We start from the raw sequence: 27,143 nt of genomic DNA on the forward strand, positions 1-27,143 counted from the left end.
CATTATTATTAACTACTTGTGGTCCCTTACATGACATGGGTTAACCACCTTATTTATTACTATGGCCCATCCCATTATTACATTATTACCTTGGGTACCTCCCTTGGTACCCCATATTATCCCATGAATTCCACAAGTTGGATTTCTTTGATGAAACACTTGCTTCATCGGTGAACCTTTCGATGAAGATTCCATCAGAGAATATTGAGGATCTAGAGTATCCCCATCCAACAGATGTTTCCTTTTGACTGATGTATGATGAGCTTTGTCCTGGATGACTTTTTCCTTTCCATAAGTGCCACTTATGTTTCCAATGAGGTTCCCAAGAGCTATATCCTTCATAGTTGACTGCCATAGATTTCAATTTCAACCATCTTTCATGCTTCTCTATGATGATGTCACGAGCTCTTGCTTTCAATGCTTCTATGATGCCATGATGCATCCCATCATTTTTCTTAGTGAATCATGATAGCCATATCTTACAACAGAAGACTTAGGAACTTGAAAAGAACTTAGGTGAGGAAGACTATCTCAGTCATAGTAGAGATCTCTTACTTCCTCTTTCTTGGACTTCTTCTTTTCAGCTTCCTCCACTTCTTCGATGATATGGGCTTCTTCTCTTCCTCTTTTGTTATTGTCTTTTTTGACCTTAGGACAATCTCTTTTGTAATGCCCATATTCTTGACACCCATAGCATTGAATCTTAGCCATATCCCTTTTCTTTTTCCAAGAACCAGACTTTCCAAATTTTCCCTTTCTTCTTGTCATAGTAGCATAAGCTTGATTTTCCTCACTCCCACATCAGATTTGGCCTTTAGTCTAGATTCTTCAATCTTGTGCAGTGACCATAGATTTTGGAATGGAGTAGCTTCTTTCTTCCCATAAATACTTGAAGTTACCCCACTCCTTTGGTAGTGCATTTAAGACAACTGTAGTCATTTCTTTATGAGACATGACTTCTCCCAGATCTTGAAGTTGATCCCTTATTTCAGATATCCTCATAAAGTATGAGGCTATTTCATCTTCCCTTTGACATCTTTGGCTTGTAGAGTTCTTGCCTTAATGAGATGACTTCTCCAGTAGTGCTTATGGAATACAACTCTACCAATTTGTCATAGATTTATTTTGAAGTTTCGAGTTTTGATACCTATGGAATGAGGGGATCCTTGATGGATTCTATGAGAATCCTTTGAGCCCTAACTTCCCCTTTCATATACTTTGCAAGAGCTTGAGCAGCTTCCTTTCTTGGTTTGGTGATTGATCCTTTGATATGTTCCATGACCTCATTTTCAATGAGACTCAAATCTGTCCTTTTCTTCCATGCAAGATAATTTGAAGCCCCAAAAAATTTGTTCCTTTCCTTGCAAAAAGACATTTTGACAGATTCAAATGTGGACATAAATATACTTACTTGATAGGATGCTCCTTCTCCTTGCTGCTTCCTTGATGTTGATAATGATATAGAGAATAGAAAACTTCTCCTTGATGAAGATAGTTTTCTTCAATAATGATCCTTAATCTCACAGATAGGGAGATCCCTTTGGATCCTTTGATGGTGGAGTTTTTGTTGATGAAGATCAATGATGACTTCTTGATGATGTCTTCAATGGTAAGGATCTTGCTTCAACGAGAGGGGGAGACCGCCTTAGAATCTTGATGGCAACGTTCTTGGTCTTGCTTGATGTATAATTTCTTTAATTTGATTAAGGTCTTTGAGGTCTCTTGAAATGGCTTGAGGGTTCCAAAACTTCTTTGTAGACATTTTCTTTGATCTAAGGTTATGATGCTTCCTTTGTGGATCTTGACTTCAAGATGATCTTTGCTTTGATGCCTTTATCGAGATTTGATCCTTGAGTATCCCTTGATAAGATGTCCTTCGTTGACTTTGTCACCTTAGCTCTGATATCATGTTGAGAAATCTAGGGCATCGAGATAAAGTGATTTCCCTTCTATTGATAATTGCTTGTGAATGCTTTTTACTTCTTAGATTATGATCTTCTTCTACTTATGTTATTATAGTGTTATTATTCATCAAACAACTACCAATGCATAAACCATAAAGAGACGAGACAAAAAATAGGCTATCAGCCAGGGCCCAAACCTCTCCCACTTGAGAGGAAAACCCGAACAAATTCTTCTTCTTATTGAGACTTTAATTGACAAATACCAAGACCAAGACCCTTGACCTATTTGCCACTCCAAAACCAAGGCTCAAGTTTCCTTTCACTGCTTCTCTTTCGTGCCCAAGTCAACACTTGGTCTTCCTTTGTACCTCAGCTATACTTTAGATCTCGGCCTTCTTTTTCTTAGCTTCCTTCAGAGACCCTAGCACATGTAAATGATCAACTTTGGAACCTTGATTCCCTTCACTATAGGTGGCGGCAGTTTTCTTGACAACTCGGCTTGATATACACCTTTGCTTCCTTCTTGTCTTGACCTTCCAATGGGGTTGCAATACTTCGACCTCTTTTGCAATAGAGACAGTCCCTTTCTTCGCATGTGTAAGGTCAATGTAACCCAAAAACAGATCCAAAATGGTGCCAGAGACTTTGCTCTCCTTCCTTTTCTCTTCGTTGATGATTAGTCTCCTTCCCAAGTGACTTTTGCTCTTCTTATTTCAGACTTGATCTTAACCAAAATTCTTGCTCTAAAATGAGGCCGAGCTGCCTATTTATAGTTGTTGGACCTTCCATAATAAGACGACTTTATCAATGGGTGAGCTGACACAACTGTTGGAGCAAATTCATTATTTCATTTGAGGGCCGACTTGAAGTAGATGCTTGAGCTTGGTCTTGGTCTTGGAGGGCTATTTGACATTTTCATTGACTCATATACAAATATAACATGCCCAAGAAGGGTCCTTCTTACATGACATTGACTTTCTTTGAATTTTATGACTAGATGACAAAACCTAAAGGTTCACAATGGGAACCTTAACTAAAATAAAATTCCTTGATCATGAAACCCATGATTCAAGTACTACAAGAATAATTTTATTTTCTTTTTTTCATCAATTAGATAAAATCAAAATTACACGTCATTATGAAGACCAAAACTAGTTACACTTTTCAACATGGAGGTATGAGTGTTTTTTTTAACATGGAGGTATGAGTGAAAAAACTTAGGAATTATTAGTCGTTAAAAATAAAAAAATAGTTAACCATGTTAAAAAAAAACACTCTAGAGTAGCTTCCCTAATAACTAAGTCCTAGGGAGCTAAGTCTTTTACATAAGTTCATCATGCTAACATCATTTATTACAATTCCCCCATGGGGGTACGAAAATTGCATAGAGAAGAAAACCAAAAGAAAGAGCAAAATTGTCCTGCAAGGCTTTTGAACTTGAAATTTGAACAAGTGTCTTGTTCAACCTTGGTGGCTCACTGCAAGTCCTGCCTGGTACATCTGGGGAGGTAACAGGTCTATTTAGCTACTTAGTCATTTTTTAGTACTTCAACAAAAGGATGAAGCCTATGGCATCCCATGCTTGTTAATTTCCCTAGACCTCCACTTTGACATTGATGCTTGTAATACTCCCAATGAGGTATGGACCAAGATGGAGACATTTTTTGGCAACCTAGATACACCATAGGACTTCTTTGTCACGTTCAAGACTTTGCTCAACAAGTAAGAACTTGTGGCATTATCAGAAAGGAAGAGCAGTTGATTCTTTCAATTCTTCAAACCTAGGACCTGAATATTCTATATTTATTTCTTCTTCCCATATTGCTAAATTCTCCATGGGTAAAAATTGGCAGATGTCTTCTTTGAATAACTTTATGTAATCATTAATTCAAGAGAAAAACAAGTTGATTGCTATGGGGGCTTTAGAGTCATCCAAGGCCCATGCGCTTACGGCACAAGAAACTAGTAAGAAGAACAAACAAAAAAACAAGGGTAAAAAGGAACTAGAACATGAGAAGGAAGGAAAGCGAAAGACCACTGGAGAGAGTTCAAATTCCAATTGCGGGAAGTCTAAGAAAGAGAAGACTAAGTGCACTTATTGCAGTAAAGGGTTCCATTCAGAGAGTGTATACATGAAGAAGACAATTGACCTCATGGCACATGCCCTTCACTAACATCATCTTGAGGACTACATTCAAAATAATGCCAAGAAGAAGCAAGGGTACAAGCCACCAGAAGATAAAGGTGAGGGTCATGCGTTGATTGTTCTCACTTCTTTTCCTTATGCTTGGATTCTCGATTCAGGGGCCACTCGCCATATGGCTTCTTCATCTCATATTTTTTAGTACTATTTAATTCTCTTATTGAGGTGTGTAGAGAAGCAAGAGTTGATCTAGACTATGGGAGCTTTCACAGTGTGCTTCATGTATCTAATATCTATAAATATTCTCTCCATCTATCGGATTACACATTGATTTAGGGAAATGGGTTGAGTACACTTTGGATGCAATTGTGATTTTCGACATGGCAGATGGTTCCATGAGAGCAGTTGGCAAGGTTGATCACCATTCCACGTTGTATTCTTTCTCACACTTCATTCCAAAATCAGATTTTGTCTCTCTCCTTACTGATGCAATTGAGGAGAGCAGGTTGTGGTATGAGAGGTTTGGCCATCAAAACTACATGTATTTGGATCAGTTGAGTAAAGAAGGAATGGTTGAAGGCTTACCAAACATTCAATACATAGATGGAGTTTGTCAGGGATGCATAATTGGCAAGCAGCTTGAGAAGTCTAACACAAGAAAAGCATGGAGAACTACTACACTTCTAGAGTTGATGCACAGTGACATTACAAGTCCTTTTCCTTACATATCCATGAGTAAAGCAAGGTATGTACTCAATTTTTTTGATGATTGATCAAGGCTTACATGTGTATTTTTTGAAGCTTAAATCTAAAGTCTTTGAAAGGCTTAAGGCTTTCAAATAGCTTGTTGAGAATCGAACATGGAAGAGGATTAAGAAGCTTTGTATAAATAATGGAGGAGAGTATGTCAATAAAGATGTTGAAAATGTTTGTTTAGAAGCAGGTATAGAGCTGCAACATATAATACCATGCACTTCACAACAAAATTGAGTAGCAGAGAGAGAACAGGTCATCAAAAGTGATGGGAAACTATATGTTGCAAGTTAGATCACTTCCTCCTAAGTTGTGGGTTGAAACCATTAACTATGTAGCCTATATTCCTAATACAATTCCTCATAAATCAGTGAAAGGAATCACTTCTTATGAAGTGGAGTGTCAAGTTTGAAGGTGGTCTTTTGCATCCACCTTAGAAGTAATCTACTTCACCATCTCCAACACTTCGAGTCATAGGTTAGAGAGACTTCTTTTGATCATATTTTTGATTAGATTTTAGAAACTGATATTTCTGCTCCGCAACATGATATTGTGAAAATTTCAACTACTGAAATTCTATTGCAACAACTGGAATTAATTCTTCTAACTGTTAATTAATTTAGCAGTTTATTGCTATGACAATAATGAATTAATCACACTGCAATATTTACAAATAAAAAATACCGCAGAAGATAAACTGGAAAATGAGAAAATACGGGCACACACACACAAAAACACACAAAAATATAACACCGTTATTTTTGGACAAAAGTCCCTGGAAAAACCCAACTTGGGAAAATTGGTGCAACAACTGAGGGTTTTTATTATTAAGCAGTAGTGAGAAATTCCGAGTACAATAAATATCGCCAAATTGGCGAATCTATCCAAGAGAAATACTGGCAAAAATTTTCTGAGGGATTTTACCCTCTCTCCGAGCAATCTCGACATTGTCTGACCTCTGAAAAACTAGCCTTCTATGTGGTCTGCACAGGCTTTGCGTCAGCCTTGCGCTGCCTGCCAAACACACTGTCTGAATCAACTGGCAATCTAGTTGTCCTTGCCTGCTATTGACTGGGGAAAATGCTTCTCTTGCCCTCTGGAAACTCTTCCCGGCCTCTGGAACTGAAAACGCCTTCCTCTTTAACTGGATGGAATTGCTCTTCTGAAGCAACTACGTAGTCCCTTCGCTGCTTCCTGGAGAAATTCTCGACCTCCTCTTTCTAACTTTCCGTAACTAGAAAACTTCCTCTGGACTCATTGTCTCTGACCCTCTCTGTCTTTGTTTCCCTTCTTTGGCTCGAACTCTTCTAGCAAACTGTCGCTGTTCTTTGGAAAGTCGAATTGCCCAAGGAAATCGATCTCAAGTGTGTTCCTCCATCTACCCTTCGACTTTTTTTTATAATCTCATTGTGGGGCTCCAACGACCAAGATTAAATCTTAATCAATGGCTGAGATTATTTCCTAGTCGATCTGTGTGAATTTCTAGAGAAATCTCACCTTTCTCAATTAATTCCTGTTAATTAATTATTTTCCCTAAGTTAGACTTGGGAGAAATTTAATTACTAATTAATTAACTTAATCAAGGCATTTCTAGGTGGATTTTCCTAAAACCTTTTCTGGGTTATGGATTCCTAGTGTTTCTTAGCCTCTTAAACAATTGTCGAGACTAGAACACCATTTGATACCTACAAAAACTAATACTCCCTCTTAGTGAGGAAGGTGTTCTAGTGCTGAACTGCTCCAACACCCTGTTTCTGCATCACCCTTTGTACACTGTTGATGTTTGGCCACTGTGACTGCCTGCCACTGCCCACCAACCATTGCGCAACTCTGATGCTGCATCTGTGCTGCTGCTGACACTGTTATGCTGCTGCCAACTCTGCATCTGCACTGCAACTCCCTCTCAACTGTTGTTGTTGCTACTGCGATTAAGAAGCATCTGAAATACTGAATCAACTGTGCTACTTTTGTCTCCTGAGCATTTGATTGCTACTAATCTCTGCACTGTCCACTGAAGAATTTGCATTGCTGCTGACTCTGCTACTGAGCCTCCTACTTTGCTATCAACAATGCTCTGCACTCCTCAGCACTTGACTGCAACTAGCCTGCAACTGTCACTTAGAATCTCACTGCTTCACTGACACTGATCCATCCTGCTACTGAACACTGTGGGCCCCTGTAGCAAGGTACTGATCCATGAGGAAGACACCTCAATGGACCGTGCCCAAATCTGCGCAAATTTGGGACTACGCGAAATCTTCGTCTAGCATGGAGGACAACTTGCTTATCTTTGTAGACGCTACTGCGTGATCCTGCTTCTCCTGCTTGTCCTTCTTCCTGAGAGGACCTTGAGTGCTGTAGTGGCCAAACTTGCCACACCTGAAGCACTTGACCTTAGATAGGTCCTTCTTTTTCTTCTTCTCTCCCTGTCTCTGACTGGGACCCTTTGATGCAAGGGCCACATTCTCCTCTTCCTTCTCACCTTTCTTACCTTTAATATTGCTTCCGTTGATGGAGCTCTCCTCATCTCTTCTTGTTGCAGGTCTGACCACATCCTGTCCCACCCTGGTAATGTGTCTCATCCCAAGATGCTTTGGACAAAGACTTGCCATTCCTCTGAGACATTGTTTAGGGCCAAATGCACAAGCTCTGTAGGTTGAGGCGCCTCTCCAATTGCTGAAAGCTAATCCCGAATTTTCTGAATTCTAGCGAGGAAGTGATTTATGCCTTCACCCTTCTGCATCCTGGTGTTTCTCAACTTCTCTTGCAGGAACATCTTCCGCTGTTCAGAAGGAATCGAAGGATTCTGATATAACTGAGCGAGAGGATCCCACATCTCCTTGGCCAATATATGCGAGACTATATGCTTTCGGACTCCATCCGAGATCATCCGCTTCGCCTTTGCCATCTCTTTCCAGTATTCCTTTAGCTGATCTGCATCGGTCGATACTGCCACATCATTATCTGAATAGGTCTTCCGTCCAAATTCATCTTACTAGGAAGGGCATCCTAGTCTTCCAAATGACATAGTTGGAGGCTCCCTCCAACCTATCCTGATCTTTAAGCTCAACTGTGGCCATCTCTGAAATTGGAACAAAAATCTCCCTCTTTCACCTGCTCAGTTATTGAGCCTGCTATTTGCACTCCCTTCTGGAGTGAGATATTCTACTTGCAGTTATTGCCAACTGCAATTGGACATTTGGATTTCTAGGCTAGAAACCCTCTGAGAGAAATTTCTGTCTGTGTGTGCACTTTCTCTTTCACCCGACGCTGATATTGCAATAGCAACTGTTGCAAAACCCTTTTGTGCCCAAACAAGGAATCTGCCCAACGAAAATATTGAACTGTTGCTCCTTTTGCCTGCTGGAATCACTCAATCTAGCAAGCCGAGTTTTTGTGCAACCCTGCACTAAAAATTCGAATTGCTCAAGCAATTAGCACTGCCCGGTTAGGCACTGCGCAACCCACATAAAAACGCCTTGTTGTTCCCTCCAAACAATGAATTTTTCTGCTTACGCTTCTGAGCTTCCCCGTTTGATCAAAATTGCTTTGATACCATGTGAAAGTTTCAACTACTAAAATTCTATTGAGCAACTGGAATTAATTCTTCTAATTGTTAATTAATTTAGCAGTTTATTGCTACGACAACAATGAATTACTGACACTGCAGTCTTCACAAATAAAAAATAATGCGGAAGATAGACTTGAAACTGAGAAAACATTGGCACACACACACAAAAATATAACATCGTTATTTTTGGGATAAAAGTCCCTGGAAAAACCCAACTTGGGAAAACTGATGCAACGACTGAGGGTTTTTACTTTTTATTATTAAGCAGTAGTGAGAAATTCTGAGTACAATAAATATCGCCAAAACTGATGAATCTATCCAAGAGAAATACTGTAAAAAATTTTCAGAGGGATTTTACCCTCTCTCTGAGCTATCTCGACACTGCCTGACCTCTGAAAAGCTAGTTGTCTAAGTGGTCCGCGCAGGCTCTGCGTCACCCCTGTGCTACTTGCCAAATGCACTGCTTGAATCGATTACCAATCTAGCTGTCTTGCCTGCTGCCGATTGGGGAAAATGCTTCTCCGACCCTCTAGAAACTCTTCACGGCCTCTGGAACTGAAAATGTCTTCCTGTTCAGCTGGATGGAATTGCTCTTCTGGAGCAACTGCACAATTCTTGCGTTGCTTCATGGAGAAAATCCCGGCCTCCTCTTTTTGACTCTCTAAAACTGGAAAACTTCCTCCAGACTCACTGTCTCTGGCCCTCTCTGCCTCTGCTTCCCTTCTTTGGCCCGAACTCTTCCGACAAACTGCTGCTGCTCTCTGGAAAGTCGAACTGCCCAAGGAAATTGATCTCAAGTGTGTTCCACCATCTACCCATCGACTTTTCTTATAATCTCATTGTGGGACTCTGACGACCAAGATTAAATCTTAATCAATGGTTGAGATTATTTCCTAGTCGATCCGTGTGAGTTTAGATAAATCTCACCTTTCTCAATTAATTCTTGTTAATTAATCATTTTCCCTAAGTTAGACTTATGGAAAATTTAATTACTGATTAATTAACTTAATTAGGGCATTCCTAGGTGGATTTTCTTGAAACTTTTTTCTGGGTTATGGAGTCCTAACATAGTTTTAAAACTAGGCCGGTCTGAATCGGATTCGGCTTGGGAGACCGAGCTAGACTCCTGCTAGGGCTAACTCGGTCATAAAGCCGCTCCGTTACCAAACTAGCCGAGCTGGACACTGACTCGGCTAGTTCGGTAACGGACTGGTCGGCTTGACTGAGCCCGTCTTAAACCGACTGAGCTGGTCCACGGGAAAAAGGGCGGCAAGGTGGACTTGAAATTGAGTTTTTTTGTCTTTTGTTTTTCCTAATGCCTCTACCCCTCTCCCAAGCTTATAAAAGTGACCCAACCCCCTCACATTTCCTCACAACTATCTCATTGCATTTGTGAGGAGTTTGTGAAGAGCTGGAATTGGTTTTTGGAGCAGTAGTGAGGAGGTTCTTGGGCAATCATTGGAGCAGCATTGAGGAGGCTAGAGGTTTCCCTATCTGACTCTGATTCAGAGTTTGAGCCAGATGATCTTGCCTTGTCTAGCAGTAGTGACTAGTGATGTTTTGTTGTAGAGGCCATTTAGGGCCTACTTGGTTATGTGTTTTTGTTTTGATCTCTATATATTATATGTATTGGATAGTGCAATGGGTGCCATTTTGATATAATAGGTAGATTCATGAGCATACTTTGATCATATGTTGTCTTCTCTCTATATTCTAATGCTTTGAGTTTGGAAGCATGAATGAAAATCTTTAAAATTATGTTTTTTTCTCATAAAAAAAAAATTATTGTATTTTTTACAATGACCGAGTCACTGAAATCAACTAGGCCAAGTTGATACCGAGTCGGAGTCCGAGTTGGAGTCAACCCTCGCCCGGTTCTGAATCCGAGTCCGAGTCTTAAAACTATGAGTCCTAGTGTTTCTTAGCCTTTCTGACAACTATTGAGACTATAACACCATCCTATGCTACAAAATCTAACAGATATTACAGATCTAGAGCATAGACCTCGATGGGTACAACAGACACCTCAGGCAGCTAGTGAACTAATGGGTGATCCTATTAATCCCTGGAGAATCGGATCACAATTTGTGGACATTCTACTAGCTTTTGTAGCCACGAAGTCTCCGTTACTTATTCACAGCTATATGGTGCTCAAATCAGCCCCTCAATCTTATGTAGAGATTGAAGGTAACCCCTTCTGGTAGGCAACGATGCAGGAGTACAATTCCTTGATAGGGAATAACACATCACAATTGGTCCCTTTTCCACCCAAAAGGAAACTTGTTAGATGTAAGGGGATTTATAGGACCAAGAGGACCACAGATGGAATGATAGTACTCTATGTACATGACTTATTACAGGGAGTTCAACCTCTTTCACTGTTGCATTGGAGTTTCATTTGCATGATAGGTTTGCTCTGACAAACATGGGACTGTTGCACAACTTCCTTGGTCTTGAAGTCAACGAAGCTGATTTAGGGATCAAGATGTATCAGTCCAAGTATGCCAGAGATATCCTTGACATATTTCAGATGACAGGTTGCAAGGTAACTTCAACCCTCTTCCTTTATGGGGTTAAGCTAGAAGATGGTGGTACGACACCTTTGTTTGACTCTACTAGGTATTGATAGTTAGTTAGGAGTCTTTTGTACCTTACTCTCGACCTGACATCTCTTATGCAGTTGGAACAGTTTCCAGGTACATGCAGGACCCACATGAGCTACACTAGAAGGCAACAAAGTGGATTATCAGATATATGAAGGAGACTATTTGCTTTGGTTTACACTATGCAGCAGGGCCTTCCTTAGATCTTGTTGGATACACAAACTCAAATTGGGCTGGCAATGGCACAGATCGCAAGTCCACCTTAAGCTATGTTCTCTACCTTGAATTTGATTCGATATGTTGGTCAAGCAAGAAGCAGCCAACTATTGCTTTATCATCAACAAAGGTGGAGTACAAGGGTGCGATGAACACTACTAAGGCTATATGGTTGTAGCACTTTCCTACATAATTGGATGTTCAGTTTCATTGTCCAAAAATGATATGGTGTGATAATTAGATTGCACTCAAGTTCTATAGAGACATAGTATGGAGGCAACAGACTAAGCACATTGAGGTTCACATGCACTTTATTGGAAGACAGATTCATGATGGAGTCATTGACATGCAACACTACCCTTCTTTTGAGCAGATTGCAGACATCTTCACCAAGAGTTTCACTGAGTAGAGGATAACAACTTTGTGTGAGCTCTTAAGGGTGAAGGACACAATTGCCTAGCATCTGATCATGCTAGCATTAGCATTCTTGTTTTGAGGGGGTTTTTAACTTCTGTTTCCATTGGGCTTTCCTTCATTAGTCCCACCCGTGTACATGAGTACCTAAAATGGCTGGAAATTATGGATACTCATTCATAATTCACACTCACTGGTTGTGCTTCAGTGGGAGTGTTGGGGTAAATGCACACTTAGGGTCTCATCCATACATAATTAGGTCCCCATATGAACACTTTTCTTCATCTACTAGATATTCCCTACCATCTGGGATCATCTTCTATTTTTAGCGTTTTCTATTTTTAGTAAGTCTTTTTCTAACTAGGGGTGCCACCTAAGATGACATGGTAGACTGGTAGTGATTGGGTAGTGACATGGCTATTTCCTAACCACCAGTGCGCATTACCTTATCCGTAGGGTCCTTAATCACTAATGCACACTTCCTCTCTTATTTTGGGAGATTGCCTTATCCACAAGCTTATCCACTCACCTAATCACCTTATCCTTATTTCAATGTTGTTTTTGGAGTTTTCTTGCTATTTCTGAGTTAGGAGCTACAGGAGGGAGTTATTACTTCAGTCCTAAATTATATTTGATTCCATTTATCTTTAGTCAACCCTATTTTAGACTTTCACTCTATTTTAGAGTCTCCTACTTCAATTTTAGGCTACTAGCTAACAAGAGAAAGTGCTTTTCTATTTTATAGTGTGCACGCAATATGGAACCTCAACCTAGTGTGCATTGGTTCCCTTTCAAGGAGGGTTATTTAATTGTATCCATGTCAAGCAATAATACACACAAGAGTTTATGAGTAACTTGAATTGGTCTCTCTAGCTTAATTAATCTTTTCAGTGCAATTTCATTTTCTTCTTTCTTGTGAAATTGTGCTTGTGCTTAAAATGAAGTCTATATTGTACAGTGCTTCCAAATCTGGCAACATTGTATGTTATGATTATTGGCATTTCCAAGGCATTTTGTACCATTTCGGCATTTCCGAGCAGTGCGAGATTAGGATGTGGGCAAACTAGGCATTTTCTGCAACTTAGAGATAAACCTTCCTTGTGCCAAGTAATTGTATTGATGATGAAGGTATTAATAGACTATGAAATATAAATGTCAATTAGGTCAGGAATGTTTGCTTGTTGCTAGATAATTGGTTGCCAACATGATTTATGAATGTGGCTGATTAATGGCCCTTTACTGAGGAAGATGCAAATGTATAAAGGTCAAACTCATCGAGGTAAGATTTGTGAAGATATGCTATGGAAGAAATATTGACTGTTACCTTCCAAAGTTAATCACTTCCTTGTGTCCGTAGAGAGGGATAAACTGGGATTTTATAGCTGTATTACAATTAAATTCATAGCAAACATTGAGTTGGATGTTTTGTATTACTTGAGAGGTAGTGCAGCTTATGATGAACACTAAAAGTAATTATATATGCTTGAAAAGTAATGTAGCATATCATAGGTTCCCGAAACCGTCTTTTGTCCCTAAAAGAGTTTACTTTAGCAAACCCCAAGGGAGGAAATTTCAAAGGGTCAACCTTAGAAAGATTTTATAGCTGTATGAAAATTAAATTCAAATTAAACATTGAGTTGGATGTTTGTATTATTTGAGAGGCAGTGCAGCTTATGACAAACACTAAAAGCAATTATATATGCTTGAAAAGTAATGTAGCATATCATAGGTTCCAGAAACCGTCATTTGTCCCTACAAGAGTTCACTTTGGCAAACCCCAAGGGAGGAAATTTCAAAGGGTTAACCTTAGAAAAACTTTAGCTTGCCAATAGCTAGGGAAGAAGTTTCTAAAAGTGGCAAGAAAAGTTAAAGAGGGACCCACTATGAATGGCAGCGGGAAGAAAGGGCACTTGTTTATATGACAATATTTCAGGCAATGGCAGCAAACTTCACTGACCTTAAAGAGGAAAAGCAAGGCATAAAGTGGAGCAGAATTGTCATGGAATTATGATTACACTGGCATAGATCCATCTTTACCCTGGTTTGATTAAGCACTGAGAGAGATCAAAGAAATATCAAGGAACAACCTTGACGCTGAAAAGATCTCAGGATAAGATGCATCTATGCTGGTTTTTGCTTTAGTATTATATATTATTTTTTACATCATGGTAATTAATGGTCTACTTCTTTTGTATTATGGACCTCGACATTTTTGTCATTTGATTTATAAACATTATACAGACATTGCAAATGTCATCCACACTGGTATGAGAGTGCACCTCGCTTCTCTTGGTGCAATGACCACTAGATGTTATGGCAGGACAGATCCTAGAAGAAATGTGAATCATGAGAAATTAGGTGGCAAATCTCATGGGTTGGATTTTAGGCGCACAAAGCTAATACTTAGAAAGTAAAACTCCAAAGAGTGTATATATATATATATATATATATATCTATATATATATTGGAAAGTTATAATATCTGAAAGACATGTAAAAACCTAGGCTGCACATAATATAGAAGTGAGATTAAAAATGTTTGGCTGAGATTAAATGTAGAAAACAAATTTGTGAAAACACAGAACAGAACCTCAGGTTTGAAAAGAAGATGAGATGGTGGAATTACTAAATGTGATTCTGAAAAAGATAGGTTAGACTGAGAGTAAAAATGGCATGTCAAATGAAAACTAGAAAAACCTTATAAGCCAAGTCACAAAGATTTCAAGCTCAATAGACACTCCAAATCTGAAATCTTCTGTATGAAATATCTGGAAAAATACTTAATTGAAAGTAAAAACTTGGAGCTTAGACACAGTTTCTCTTTCATTTTTTTTGTATGCTATTGCACATTGAAGCATATACATGCCCTGTTTTTGCCTTTTTTGTCCTTGTTAATAGATTTGGCTTTCTTTCTTTTATTTTCCAAGTTACTCTAAAGGCATATCTGTTTGCAAATTTTGATTGTAACCTAAAACTTCATCTGTAAACATGTCTTAATATATAGAATTTTATGGCAGGCATTTACAGGTGGGCCACTTTTGCAAGCTCGGAACTTTGCAGTTATGACTGGTGTTAATGCAGGTATCACATGTGCAATGAAAAGGCTACGTGGTGGGGTTGAGGATGTTCAAACCAGGTGAAGCCTCAGAGTTGCTTGACCATCTACATTTATTTTGAGTGCCCCATCTACATTTATTTTGAGTGCCATGTTTTGCACCATATATTACAATTATTTAGAATTAAATTCAAATTCTGCTGTTAATTAACTGATGGATTAGGCTTGAGGTGGTCCTAAGAGTAACTGAACCTTTGAAGAAAGTTTGGATGCTTCTAGTAATATGGTACAAGTTGTTATTATTTTCCTCAAAAAAATTTCACTTTGTAAAACATGCGGAATGAGGACACATTGAAAACTTAAACTATAGGGGTAACTTCTGCTTTCTAACCATCTTCTGCTCAATTGTTTTTGGTTCTGTTTAAAAGTATTGAACTCATATTTATATATTTGTCTCATTTGGAGCTTTTCCAAGGAAAAACCCTAGTTATATCTTATTTCCTTCCTGTTGATACTATTCTTATTTAAATTTATAGACATGTCTTCTGATTCCTTGTCATCTAAACATTGCTAGACACATATCTTATGATATTATTATTTGCAGTATGGTTGCAGCATTTGGTTCAGGAGCAATGTTCTCACTGGTAAGTGGCATGGGGGGACCAAATCAGGCAGCAAATGCGGTTACCTCTGGTCTTTTCTTTGCACTTGTTCAAGGTGGCCTTTTCAAGGTAAGTTACTAGCAAATTCCAACCATGTTATCTGCACTGATCATCTGTTTGCCTGAGTTACACTATATACAGTGAAAATAGAGTCAAAATAGTTATAACAGATTTTCTTTTCCTTGGAAACAACATCTTCATTAAATCACTAAAATCACATACTGTGAACAGAAAAAAGAACTTGGTAGGGCAAGCATTTGCCTGCCGGCTACTTTGTCCTTTTTGTTTCAAGAGGGGATAAGGCTTCTGAGAACAGCTGATCTTCAACAAAGCAATAGAAAAATGATGCTTACATGGTTAGCCAGTAATAATGTCTCGGCTCAAGTGACTTGTATATTCTCTCTCTTTCCATATGGGTGTGCATGTGTCACTCCACCTGCTGCAAGCATGGCTGTATTTTATTTTGTCTGTGTTAAGCCATTTATGCACTTCCTAAGCTCAATCATAAAAGGCATTGACACCTGCACTTTACAATAAAGCCTGCATAATTTACGTCTTCTGGAATGCGCCTCCTGACACTGTATAAACTTGTATAAACCTTTCTCTTACATCCTATTGAAATTTCTAATTACCAAGGACTGTCAGAGATTTGTGCTTTGTACTACTTAGCACGCATTTCAATATATATGATGTGAATTCATGAGATTGTTCTATAAATGTAAATATGTATGCCAACTTGTTACAGTGCTGGTATAAAATTCATAAAATTGTAATGAACTTAGTCTTGAAGAATTATTGCCAAGTAAATAATAATAGCCATGTGCATAGTCAGTAGTAAGTACTACTGTCCAACTTGGAAAAAGTGATCATTCAGTCAATTCGTGTTTAACAACATATATTATACCTATATTGTTTTGCTTCTTGTAAACACCATTGACCTTTCTTTTTCTTTTTGAAAACTTGCATCTTATATTAAATTTTCTGAACGGAAGTATATGTACAGTAGTGCTTATGGATACAATTCAGTGGTCTAGGTAGTGACTAATAATTATATATACAACCCCTTCCCACAGATGTAAGGATTGCCAACATATCCACTTTATCTCCGGTTCAAGAGAATACATATCTTTGCTGAAGATTAAAATACCATCAGAAAAATAAATGACTGAGTCTGTCTCAACTGCTGTGATTTTTCCCATATTGAAGACAGAATCCTCATCAAACGTGGCTTGAAATCTATGCTTCTAGGGCAATGTAATATACCTAATTAATGCTAAATAACTATGATAAAGGACTGTGTCCATTAGCATAGTCATGTCTCTTCAATACTATATAACTGCTAGTCTTCCTGACTGCATATCAACAATTCTTGTATCATTCACGTCTTTTAATAATTATTTAGTTCCTTTGGACAATATGGGTTTGCCCCATTTCTTAGAATGCCTATGGCATCCTGTCACTGACTCTCACTAGCACAAGGTACTTCCCAAGTGGTATCAGAACAAGTTTGAACCTTGCTGGTATGTGGCCAATTTCTTTGTGCTTGTAAACTTCCTTGGCTTATGGCCAAAATTCCCTCTGTCAGGTAGCCAAATTTTTTATTAAATCAGGAAAAGAAAGCTATGGAGAGAGAAGAAATTACAGATTTCTACTGATATCTTCTTTTGTTACTGTGCTACCTATGAAAACTGTAAAAAGATTAAAAATTGATACTTGTGATAAAAAAAATCATCATTGGCAGGTAGTTGAGAAATACCAACCATCCCTTGGATCTCCACATTTATTTGTTATTATTTTTTGCCCTCTAGACATTATGGTCTTGTCCCTTTTCTTATGAATGCCTATCGCATCCCATGACCATTGCAAGGTATCTTACAAGCAAAAGTATTCCCATTAGTCAAATAGTCATCCATATTTCCCTATAATGCTTCATGGTGATTCATCTGTATCCTAGAATGGTTCCTTTCCAATGCAGAGGAACAAAAAAGAGTGACAAATTCCGAAGCAACCCATTCATCGTACATCAAAGCCACTTGTCAATCCCAAAAAACATGTTTAATATAAGTATCCATCTGACACGGTTGATTGCCACGCAAGGAAGTTGTATCAAAATAGATCTCTATCATTTCTACAAATTTGCATGAATTAAAGTGGTTCGTATATGGAATATTAAAAATAAATAAGACAACAACAAAAATTAAATATTGGGTAAATATAATGTATTCACTGGAAACGCAGGACAAACCATCCTCTGGTCATGGTTACCACCGATGGTAATGAATCGAGAATTTGCCCCCAAATTTCAGCAACCCACTTCTTCAGACGCGACGCTGAGTACTTTCTGCCGCAGACCCTTACCACTAATACACCGTCTGCAGTTTCCATGACTTCGTCCAACTTGATGCCCTACCTTAACACCAACAATCTTCCTCTTTCTCTAACTTTGGTGCTTTTTGTTTTCTTTTCTCGTTTCTTCTGAGGCCCTCCCTTCGGAACAGCAGGGTCTTGTGACCACGAATCCAAAGGGGAATCAACCTTGGCTTTCGTCTGCAACCAATCCGGGGAATTGATCGAGGGACCAACAAAGAAACCTGATGTCTGAGTAGGTGCGGAGATCTGAAGGTCCTGAAAGATGTTCACGACGTCTGTAGGATGGATCTTCCCTCCAACTGTAAGAGAAGGAATCCTAGAGGGACCCAGATCAAAATTATAAGTTGTCTCTTCCAAGATCCCACTCTGATGGGGAACTCCGTCGGTGAGTGTCGGAGATGAGCAAGGGTTGAAGCATGTCGCTAGGAATTGTAGTGAAGATGGCGATGGAATCGAAAGATCGATATGCGACTGAGAAAAGGGATCCACAGGAACCTCAGAGCTCTGAAACCCAAGCGTGTGCTGACCGACAACAAAAGTACTAACAAAGTCCCGAGGACTAGGGTTTTCAAAAACCACCTCTGATGAAACCCTAACCTCCGCCACCTGAGAGACCGGTAACCCTTCTGCTGCTGGTGGATCCATCATTGGAGGCTGAGGTGGCAATTCTGCCTAGATCGACACTGATTCATACGGGTCGGCAAAATAATCAATGAGATCTTCGTCCATATCAACATGTGGATCTTGTCCTGCATCCATCTGAAGCCTCCTCGAAAACCGATAGACAAACCCCACTCCAAAAACTTACCTGTCAACAGCCCCAGAAAAAGCGCTAGAGTCGATTGGCCAGACTGAAAGCGGCGATAAGCTTCAAATCGTTGATGGGAGTTAACCAAACCCGCTCAGAGGGAATAGGTTCAAGTCCTCGCTCAAAGATAGAGCCATCTTCCCCCTAATTCACATTATAATCGTGCAATCATTTTCTAATTTTAAATCTCTTACATGCATAAGCTTTAACTTGTAAATTTTATCTTATGTGCAAACATGCAACATTGTGGCAAGTTTTGATTATTCTTTTAAGTACATGCTTCACTTTTTGGTTATACACATGGGTAACTTTTGAAGCATTTTTTTTGGAACAATCGTAGCTTTAAAGCAATCTACTTCATTTGTCTATTTTCCATGCAAGCACATATGAGTTCATTTACATGCTAAATTCTCAAAGTTTTACAAGCTATTTCATTTTCCATTTATGAAGCATGTGCATGTAAGTATATTTTAATTGGGGAATTAACACAATGTGCACTCTCATCTAGGCATTTTAGTATAGGAAGGCTTCCAAACTAGGCTTCCAAAGTCTCACTAAAATTAACTTCCAAGCATAAGCTTGGTTGATAGAAAGTATAGGGAAAAATGCTTTTTTGGAAAGTTCTTCCATCTGGTATGAAGTAAGGTAAAGGCGTTGTGACCCTGCAGTTATGAAGGTGGCTTATCCCCTTGTAGGAATGAAGGCACACACTGACTCGTAAGACTCAGGGGACGGGTATCATTAATGACACCTCTGTGCCTTCGCCCCCTCTTTCTTACAAACACCCCAATTTTTACCCTTTGGTAAGAGCTTAAGAGGAGGACTTCTCACTTAGATTAGGTATTTTAGATTAAAAACAACCAAGACTAATTGCATTCAAATCTAGTATAAGTGCATCTCATGCTAATACATTTTATGGTTTTACTTGCAATTGTCCATTCTACTTGTCATTATTGAATATTTTATGTTGGCAAGCACTGTTTCATTTTCCTTTTGCAAGTAGAATACTAATTTCTTTTCCTTTTGCAAGATATCTCTATATGCTTTAATTTAGGCATTGATTATAGTTTGAAATCATTTATTATCTTGTATTGATTATCGTGCTAACATCTTTGTTTCCATTTCAGGATTGCTTTGTTTTCATTGTTAGAAGCATTCTACTTTTGTTTTGAGCAAATGTATCTTTCATTTTTGTTGAGCAATTTATCTTAAGTTATTGGTTTTATGGTTTTATTATGTTAATGATTTTTATTGCTTATATTATATTTGGCTCATAATTCTTAAAAGTAATCCACTTTCACTTTAACATCTCTCTTAGAACCTCACATTTATTTTAACTTAGTTTTCCATTTAGGGACCACCCCCCATAGCTAACTTAGGAGATAGCTTAAACAGAGAGAGAAGGGATTTAGTGTGACAACCCCTTCTCTTAGTTCCCTGCCACCAACCACACCTTGTGGGGTTGAAGGCTTTTTTTCACTGACTTGTAGGTAGGTGTAGGTAGCAGGGTCAACAATACAAATGAATCCTCTGATGAAGAAGGAATTAGTGAATTTCTGCTTATGGCCTCAGAGTCTGAATCTAAAAAGTTTAATGAATGTGAGTTGAGTGAAGAAGAAGAAGGTGAAGTAGACCTTGAGGGGGAGCTAATTAGTGCCCTAGAAGAGATTGAAAGAGTCAAGAAAAATAACAAGAAACAAAAAGTTCTCTTGTTAAAATATGTTAAAGAAGAGCCTATGTCTGAAGAACTTATTCAATTAAAAGTTGAATTAGAGGAGGCCAAGAAGGTGGAAGACATCCTACTACAACATTTATAAGAGAAAAACTAAGAGTGTGAAAAGCTGGAAGAAGTAGTATTTACCCTGAGAAAGAAGCTAGAGAAAACATGGGTTGAATTGAATATGAACCTTCAATACATAAAGGAGTTTGAAAAGTTGGATATGACACTAAATGCGCAAAGATCTCCGCTCATGAAAGTTGGTTTGGGCTATGAAGGAGAAATCAATGAGAAGAAGACAAAGGATAAAAGGACCATCAGTTTTGTCAAAGTTGTCACAATAGATAATGACAGCCCACAACAATGAGAGAAAAAGGGTGTCAACAACACACTTCATTAACAAGGCAACGATGCACCTAAGGAGAAGCTGAAGATTCATCTCATTCAGCAGCATCAAAGAACTAATCCTATTCAACAACAACGGACAAGAAGATTGGACAAGCAGACAATGAGTTACCAGAGGCCTTATTTTTTCAAAAGACAAAATTATCGGATGCCAAGGAAACCTTGTTAACAAGTACCATCCTTCCCCAGGTATGCAAATTCTTTCTGTGGATATTGTTACTTATGCAAATATTTTGGCCACAAGGCTGGTAAATTACAAAGCATACGTCAGAAGGAATGAAACAAGAAGTCTGAGAAGAAATGAAGGGAACAACAGATCTGTAAATACAAAAATAAACATGAGCAGGAACAATAATCCATTTGCTCCACTTTCTGAAGCCCCCAATTTTGGTCACAAGTATTATGAATGTCAACTCAAAAGTTTCGGATCATAGCCTCAGGACAATCATAGGACAGAGGAATCCATGCAGTGGAGAAAGAAGAAGGAAGAGAAGAAAACGAGTAAGTGTGGCCTAGTTCTATATGCTCAGAATCAGAATAGTCAATGGTATGTGGACAGTGGTTGCTCTAGGCATATGACTGGGGACAAAAGCAAGTTCTTGTCTTTAGATGAAAATAAATTTGGAAATGTCACTTTCGGCAATGATGCTGTAGGAAAAATAAAAGGAAAGGGTACAATTAGCTTGAATACTGACAAAGGAAAAGCAAAAGATGTATTGTTCGTAGATGGACTGAAACATAACTTGATGAGTGTAAGCCAGATGTGCAATATAGGTTGTGATGTCATCTTGAGAGCTCGGGATTGTGAGATAAGGTTTGCTACAATAGGAAAGATATTGGCCAAAGGAATCCGAATAGAAAACAATGTATATGTTTTGAAGGAAGACAATGAAGAATGTTATTTGGGCAAACAAGATGAATGTTGGTTGTGGCATAGGAGACTAGGGCATCTAAACTTTGACCATATCATTAGACTAAGTAAAAAGAGAGCTGTAAGAGATTTGCCTAAGATAATGAAGCCTCAAAATCCTATTTGCAAGTCATGCCAAATGGGGAAACAAGCTCATGTTCCATTCAAGACCAAGGATCAACTATCAACTAGCAAGCCACTGCAACTAGTACATATGGATCTGTGTGGGCCTTCTAGAACATAAGCACCTGGAGGTGAGTGTTACTTCATGCTAGTGATTGATGATTATTCCAAACTAACATGGGTAGCCTTTTTGAGAAACAAATCAGAAGCATTTGAGAAGTTTAAGGTCTTCAAGGCATTGACAGAGAACCAAATAGGCTGCAAGATGAAGTGTATATTGGACAGAGCAGGAAAGTTCACATTAGATGAATTTGCAGATTTCTGTGATGAACATGGAATAAAAGGGCAATACACCATTGCAGACATACCCTAGCAGAATGAAGTTGTTGAAAGGCAGAATAGGTCAATACAACAAATGGATAGAGCTATGATGCAGGAAAGGAACATTCCTCAGACCTATTGGGAAGAAGCTATTCACACAACAATTCACATACTGAATAAGGCACATCTCAGACCCAACTGTGATAAGACACCCTATGAATTATGGCATGGAAAACCAACATCAATCAAACATTTCAAAGTATTCAGCAGTAAGTGTTATATTTAAAACAATGATGAGAATTTGGGAAAGTTTGATGCTAGATCAGACAAAGAAATCTTCCTGGGGTATTCAACAAAAAGTAAAGGATACAAGTGCTACAATAAAAGATTGCATAAGATTGTTGATTGTATAGATGTGAAGGTTGGTGAGGAACTACCTATCAAGAACAAGAAGACAAACTTTTATCAATCCTCCAGATCAACAAATCAGTGAAGAAGAGGAAAAATAGGTTGAAGATGTAGAAGAAACAAAGACCTATTCAAGAGCTCCCTCAAGGTATGTACAAAAGAACCATCTTGATAATCAAAATATTGGTGATAAATATGCAGGGGTTCAAACAAGAAGGAAACTTGTTGAGACAACAGATCAAGCTCAGATTGCCATGCTGTCAATGATTGAACCAAAGAACTTTTCTAAAGCAAGAAACGATAAACACTGGATAGATGCCATGAATGAGGAATTGGACCAGATAGAAAAGAACAAGAATTGCGCACTGACATCAATACTAGCAGGAAAAAACATCATAGGCACAAAGTGGGTATTCAAAAATAAACTGAATGAACAAGGGCATATTGTTAGAAATAAAGCATGATTGGTATGCAAGGGTTATTCACAGTAGAAGGGTTGAATTATGAAGAAACCTTCGCTCTGGTGGCAAGGTTGGAGGCAATTAGAATGTTTCTTGCCTTTGCCTATCACACAAAATTAAAGGTATACCAGATGGATGTGAAGTCTGCCTTTCTTAATGGAGAGCTAGAAGAAGAAGTGTACATAGAACAACCCGGGGGCTTCCAACTATCAGATAATCCTAATGATGTTTGCAGATCAAAGAATGCACTGTATGGACTCAAACAAGCACCACGGGCATAGTACTCTCGGTTGGACAAGTATCTTCAAAAACAAGGCTTCAAGAAAGGTACAACTGACAATAACTTATACATAAAGTCAGATGAAAAAGAACTTCTAATTATAGTTGTGTGTGTTGATGATATAATGTTTGGAAGCAACAAAGACTTTCTGGTTCAATGGTTTGCTAGTGAAATGAAGTCAAAGTTTGAAATGTCAATGATTGGAGAGCTTTCTTTGTTCCTTGGTTTGCAAATCTCACAAAAATCAGAAGGCATATTGAAACAAAAAACTTCTGATACGCAGAAATATATGTATAAATATTTGATTAAAATGATGAATAGACAGATAATGATTGAGTACAATGGGGTTCCTGGCTTATATACCGCCATGGGCACCCTTTGGGAAAGGGCATGATCTTATGATCGTGCCCTTTCGTCTAACTAAACCTAAAATTAAATAATAAACCTAAAACTAATTAATTTTTACATAACATTGCCTTCCTCTCGAAAGAATGCTTTGTCCTCAAAGCATACGTAACGAAGGATGTTGTTGACAAAATACTTCATTCTCTCGAGAAGCTTCTTCTTCGGGTAAGTCCTTCCACTTGATCGGATATTCCTTGATAGTACGATATCGAAGCTTTCTTTCTCTAGTAGACAAAATACCTTCTGGTTCTAAAATGACTCTTCCCTCATCATCTAAGGATGGAAGTGTTGTTTGCGCTATTTGGTTATTACCTAGTGCCCTTTTAAGGCAATATACGTGGAAGACGTTGTGAACACGACTTGTCTCTGGAAGGCTTAAACCATAGGTAACTTGGCTAATCTTTTTGTTGATCTGATAAGGTCCATAAAGTTTTGGTGCCAATTTGTTTTTTCCTTTCTGTTTTAAGGATAATTGTTTGTATGGTTGGAGCTTAACAAATACCCATTCTCCAACTTCAAACTCTCTTTCGGTTCTGTTACGGTCTGCTTGTTGCTTCATACGATTCCTAGCATTATTCAGATTTTCTTTTAATATTTGGACGATTTTTTGGGTTTCTTCTAGTTGATCTTTAACAACAGGTAGATTTGTCTGGACAATAGCTAGATCCTTCCATTTTGGGGGTTCATACCCATATAGAGCTTGAAATGGCATCATTTTTGCTGATGTATGATAAGTGGAATTATACCACCACTCAGCAAGATGTAACCATTGAGCCCACTTATTTTGTTTTTCTGTAGCGTAGCAACGTAGGTAGGCCTCCAAACATTTATTGACAACCTCTGTTTGGCCATCTGTTTGAGGGTGATAAGCGGAACTCATATTTAGGTAGGTTCCTATATGGCTGAACAATTCCTTCCAGAAATTACCTTTGAACTTGGCATCTCTATCACTCACAATGACTTTCAGAAAATCGTGTAACACATATATATTTTTGCAAAATATTTCAGCAATTTCTTTTGCTGAGTATGATTTCTTTATTGCCATAAAGTGAGCATATTTGGTGAGTCTGTCGACTACTACGAAAATCTTGTCCTTGCCTTCTGATATTGGTAATCCTTCGATAAAGTCCATCGAGATTGCTTCCCATTTCTGATTTGGAATGTTTAAAGGGTGAAGTAATCCTGGAGTCATAATATTTTCACTTTTATTCCTTTGACATGTGTCACATTCTGCTACGTACTTCTGAATATCACGATTCATTCCCTTCAAAAGAAGGATTGACGTGCATTGTAGTAAGTCTTAAAGAATCCTACATGTCCAGCTAACGGTGAGTCATGTGATTCTTTGAGTATCTTAAACTTAAACTTGGAATTTGTATTTAGATAGATTCTTCCCTTGTACCATAGGATATCATTCTTCCACTCAAATTTTGAGTTGTTGGGAAGGTTATTGATTATTGCCGTTATTTCTGGATCCTTGGCATACTCACTTCGAATTTCATTAAGCCACTCGGGAACAACAACCGAAATTGCAAGTAGTGTTGGTTCTTCATCTTTCCTGGATAAGGCATCTGCTACTACATTGTCTTTACCTCTTTTATGTAGTATTTCCAAGTCAAAAGCGACAATTTTTTCAATCCATTTTTGTTGTTCTTTGGAAAGTGTTTTTTGTTGAAGGAGATGTTGGAGACTGTTGTGGTCTGTTCGAATAGAAAACTTACTACCCTAAAGATATTGCCTCCACTTAGCTAGTGCGTGCATGATAGCGAGCATTTCTTTGTTGTATGTGGATTTGAGGCGTTCTCTTTTGTTGAGCTTCCTACTTTCAAAAGCTATTGGATGTCCTTGTTGCATTAATACTGCACCTATACCGAATCCGGAAGCATCACACTCAATGATAAATGGTTTAGAAAAATTTGGGGTTGCTAATACGGGAGCATTAGACATAATTTCCTTTAATTTTTCAAAACACCTTCTTGCTTCCTCATCCCATAGAAACGAATTCTTCTTTAAAAGATTTGTTAGAGGTGCAGTTATATGTGCATAGTTTTTAATAAATCTTTGGTAATATCCAGTCAAACCTAAGAACCCTCTTAGCTTGGATATATTAGCAGGTTTGGTCCATTCTTTTATAGCTTTGATTTTGTTAGGGTCCACCTTTACGCCTTCATGGGATATAATGTGTCCAAGGTATTCTACTTCTTTCTTTCCAAAGGTGCATTTGGATTTTTTTGCATAAAATTGGTGTTCTTTAAGTAGTGTAAGAACTTTGTCCAAATGTTGCAAGTGCTCTTTCCAAGTTTTACTGTAAATTAGAATATCGTCAAAAAATACTAATACAAACTTTCTAAGATGTGGGCGAAATAATTCGTTCATAGTTGCTTGAAACGTTGCTGGTGCATTGGTTAATCCAAACGACATTACTTTAAATTCATAGTGACCTTCATGTGTTCGGAATGTCGTTTTTGGTATGTCCTCTAATCTGATTCTAATTTGATAGTAGCCTGATCTTAAGTCCAATTTTGAGAAATACTTTGCGCCATGTAACTCATCCAACATTTCGTCGATAAAGGGGATTGGGAACTTGTTTTTGATTGTTATTTTGTTTAATCCTCTATAATCAATACATAGCCTGAATGAACCATCTTTCTTCCTTACCAACACCACTGGAGCAGCGTAAGGACTTTTACTTTTCGAGATGATCCCACACTTTAAGAGATCTTGGATTAACCTCTCGATTTCTGTTTTTTGGTGATGTGGATATCGGTATGGCTTGATGTTGACAGGGTCTGATCCTGCCTTGACTTCTATTGTGTGCTCAATTTCCCTATTAGGCGACATCTTCATAGGTAGGTCTTGAAATACTTTTTCATGCTTCCGAATTAGATCTTGCATCTCTGGTGATTCTTCACTGGTCATATTTGCAGATAACATTTCTAATTAATGACAATGTACTACATAAGCGGGTGCTCCCTTTCGAATCATCTTCATCATCTAAGATGATGATACAATTTGATTTTTTGGTGCTTGGAATCCGTGTAATTTGTACTTTTGACCTCCCCATTGAACTTTATAAATTGTACTTGGTGGTTGGCGGCATAAGTACCTAAAGTTCGTAACCACTGGATACCTAAGGCTACATCTACTCCTCCTAACGACACTGTGAAAAATGGAGACTCTAAAGTTTAGTCTTGAATCTGCAATTTAACCTTATGGCATTTCCCCACCTTTTCATTCTTCTTACCATTTGCTACCATCACCTTCATGTTTGGTAAGGGAAATTTGAGTCTCTTTGCCACGGTTGCATCTAAAAAATTGTGTGTGCTACCAGAGTCAATGAGAACCACCACGTTGTTCTTCTTTATGTGTCCTTTTAACTTTAAAGTTTGAGGTTGTGATATACCTGTCATAGCTGATAATGACACTTGCGGAATACTTTCGTCATCTAATTCTGGTGAGAATTCTAGGGCATCTTCTGTTTCTTCAATGTCAGAATCTTCACTGTTTGAATCATTGGTTGCTTCACAATTATATAGGTTCTTTGGTTCTTTTCCTTTAGCACACCTATGTTTGGGGTCCCACTTCTCACCACAACGCTTGCATTTACCCTCTTTT

General features: G+C 38.3%; 1 protein-coding gene across 1 annotated transcript in view; it reads left to right on the forward strand.

Moving 5' to 3' along the window:
* LOC149201726 (Mitochondrial import inner membrane translocase subunit Tim17/Tim22/Tim23 family protein) overlaps positions 1 to 27,143 on the forward strand; it is a 95,744-nt gene that overhangs the window by 36,280 nt on the left and 32,321 nt on the right. The window contains exons 2-3 of the mRNA XM_089402994.1: positions 14,621 to 14,739; positions 15,263 to 15,389. Of these exons, the coding sequence (XP_089259120.1) occupies positions 14,621 to 14,739; positions 15,263 to 15,389 (246 nt within the window). The remainder of the gene's footprint in view (positions 1 to 14,620; positions 14,740 to 15,262; positions 15,390 to 27,143) is intronic.

The sequence above is a fragment of the Pinus tabuliformis genome, chromosome 2_1 (assembly GCF_031772625.1).
Source record: "Pinus tabuliformis cultivar Carrire ecotype Pingquan chromosome 2_1, CPIR1, whole genome shotgun sequence".
NCBI classification, from domain to species: domain Eukaryota; kingdom Viridiplantae; phylum Streptophyta; class Pinopsida; order Pinales; family Pinaceae; genus Pinus; species Pinus tabuliformis.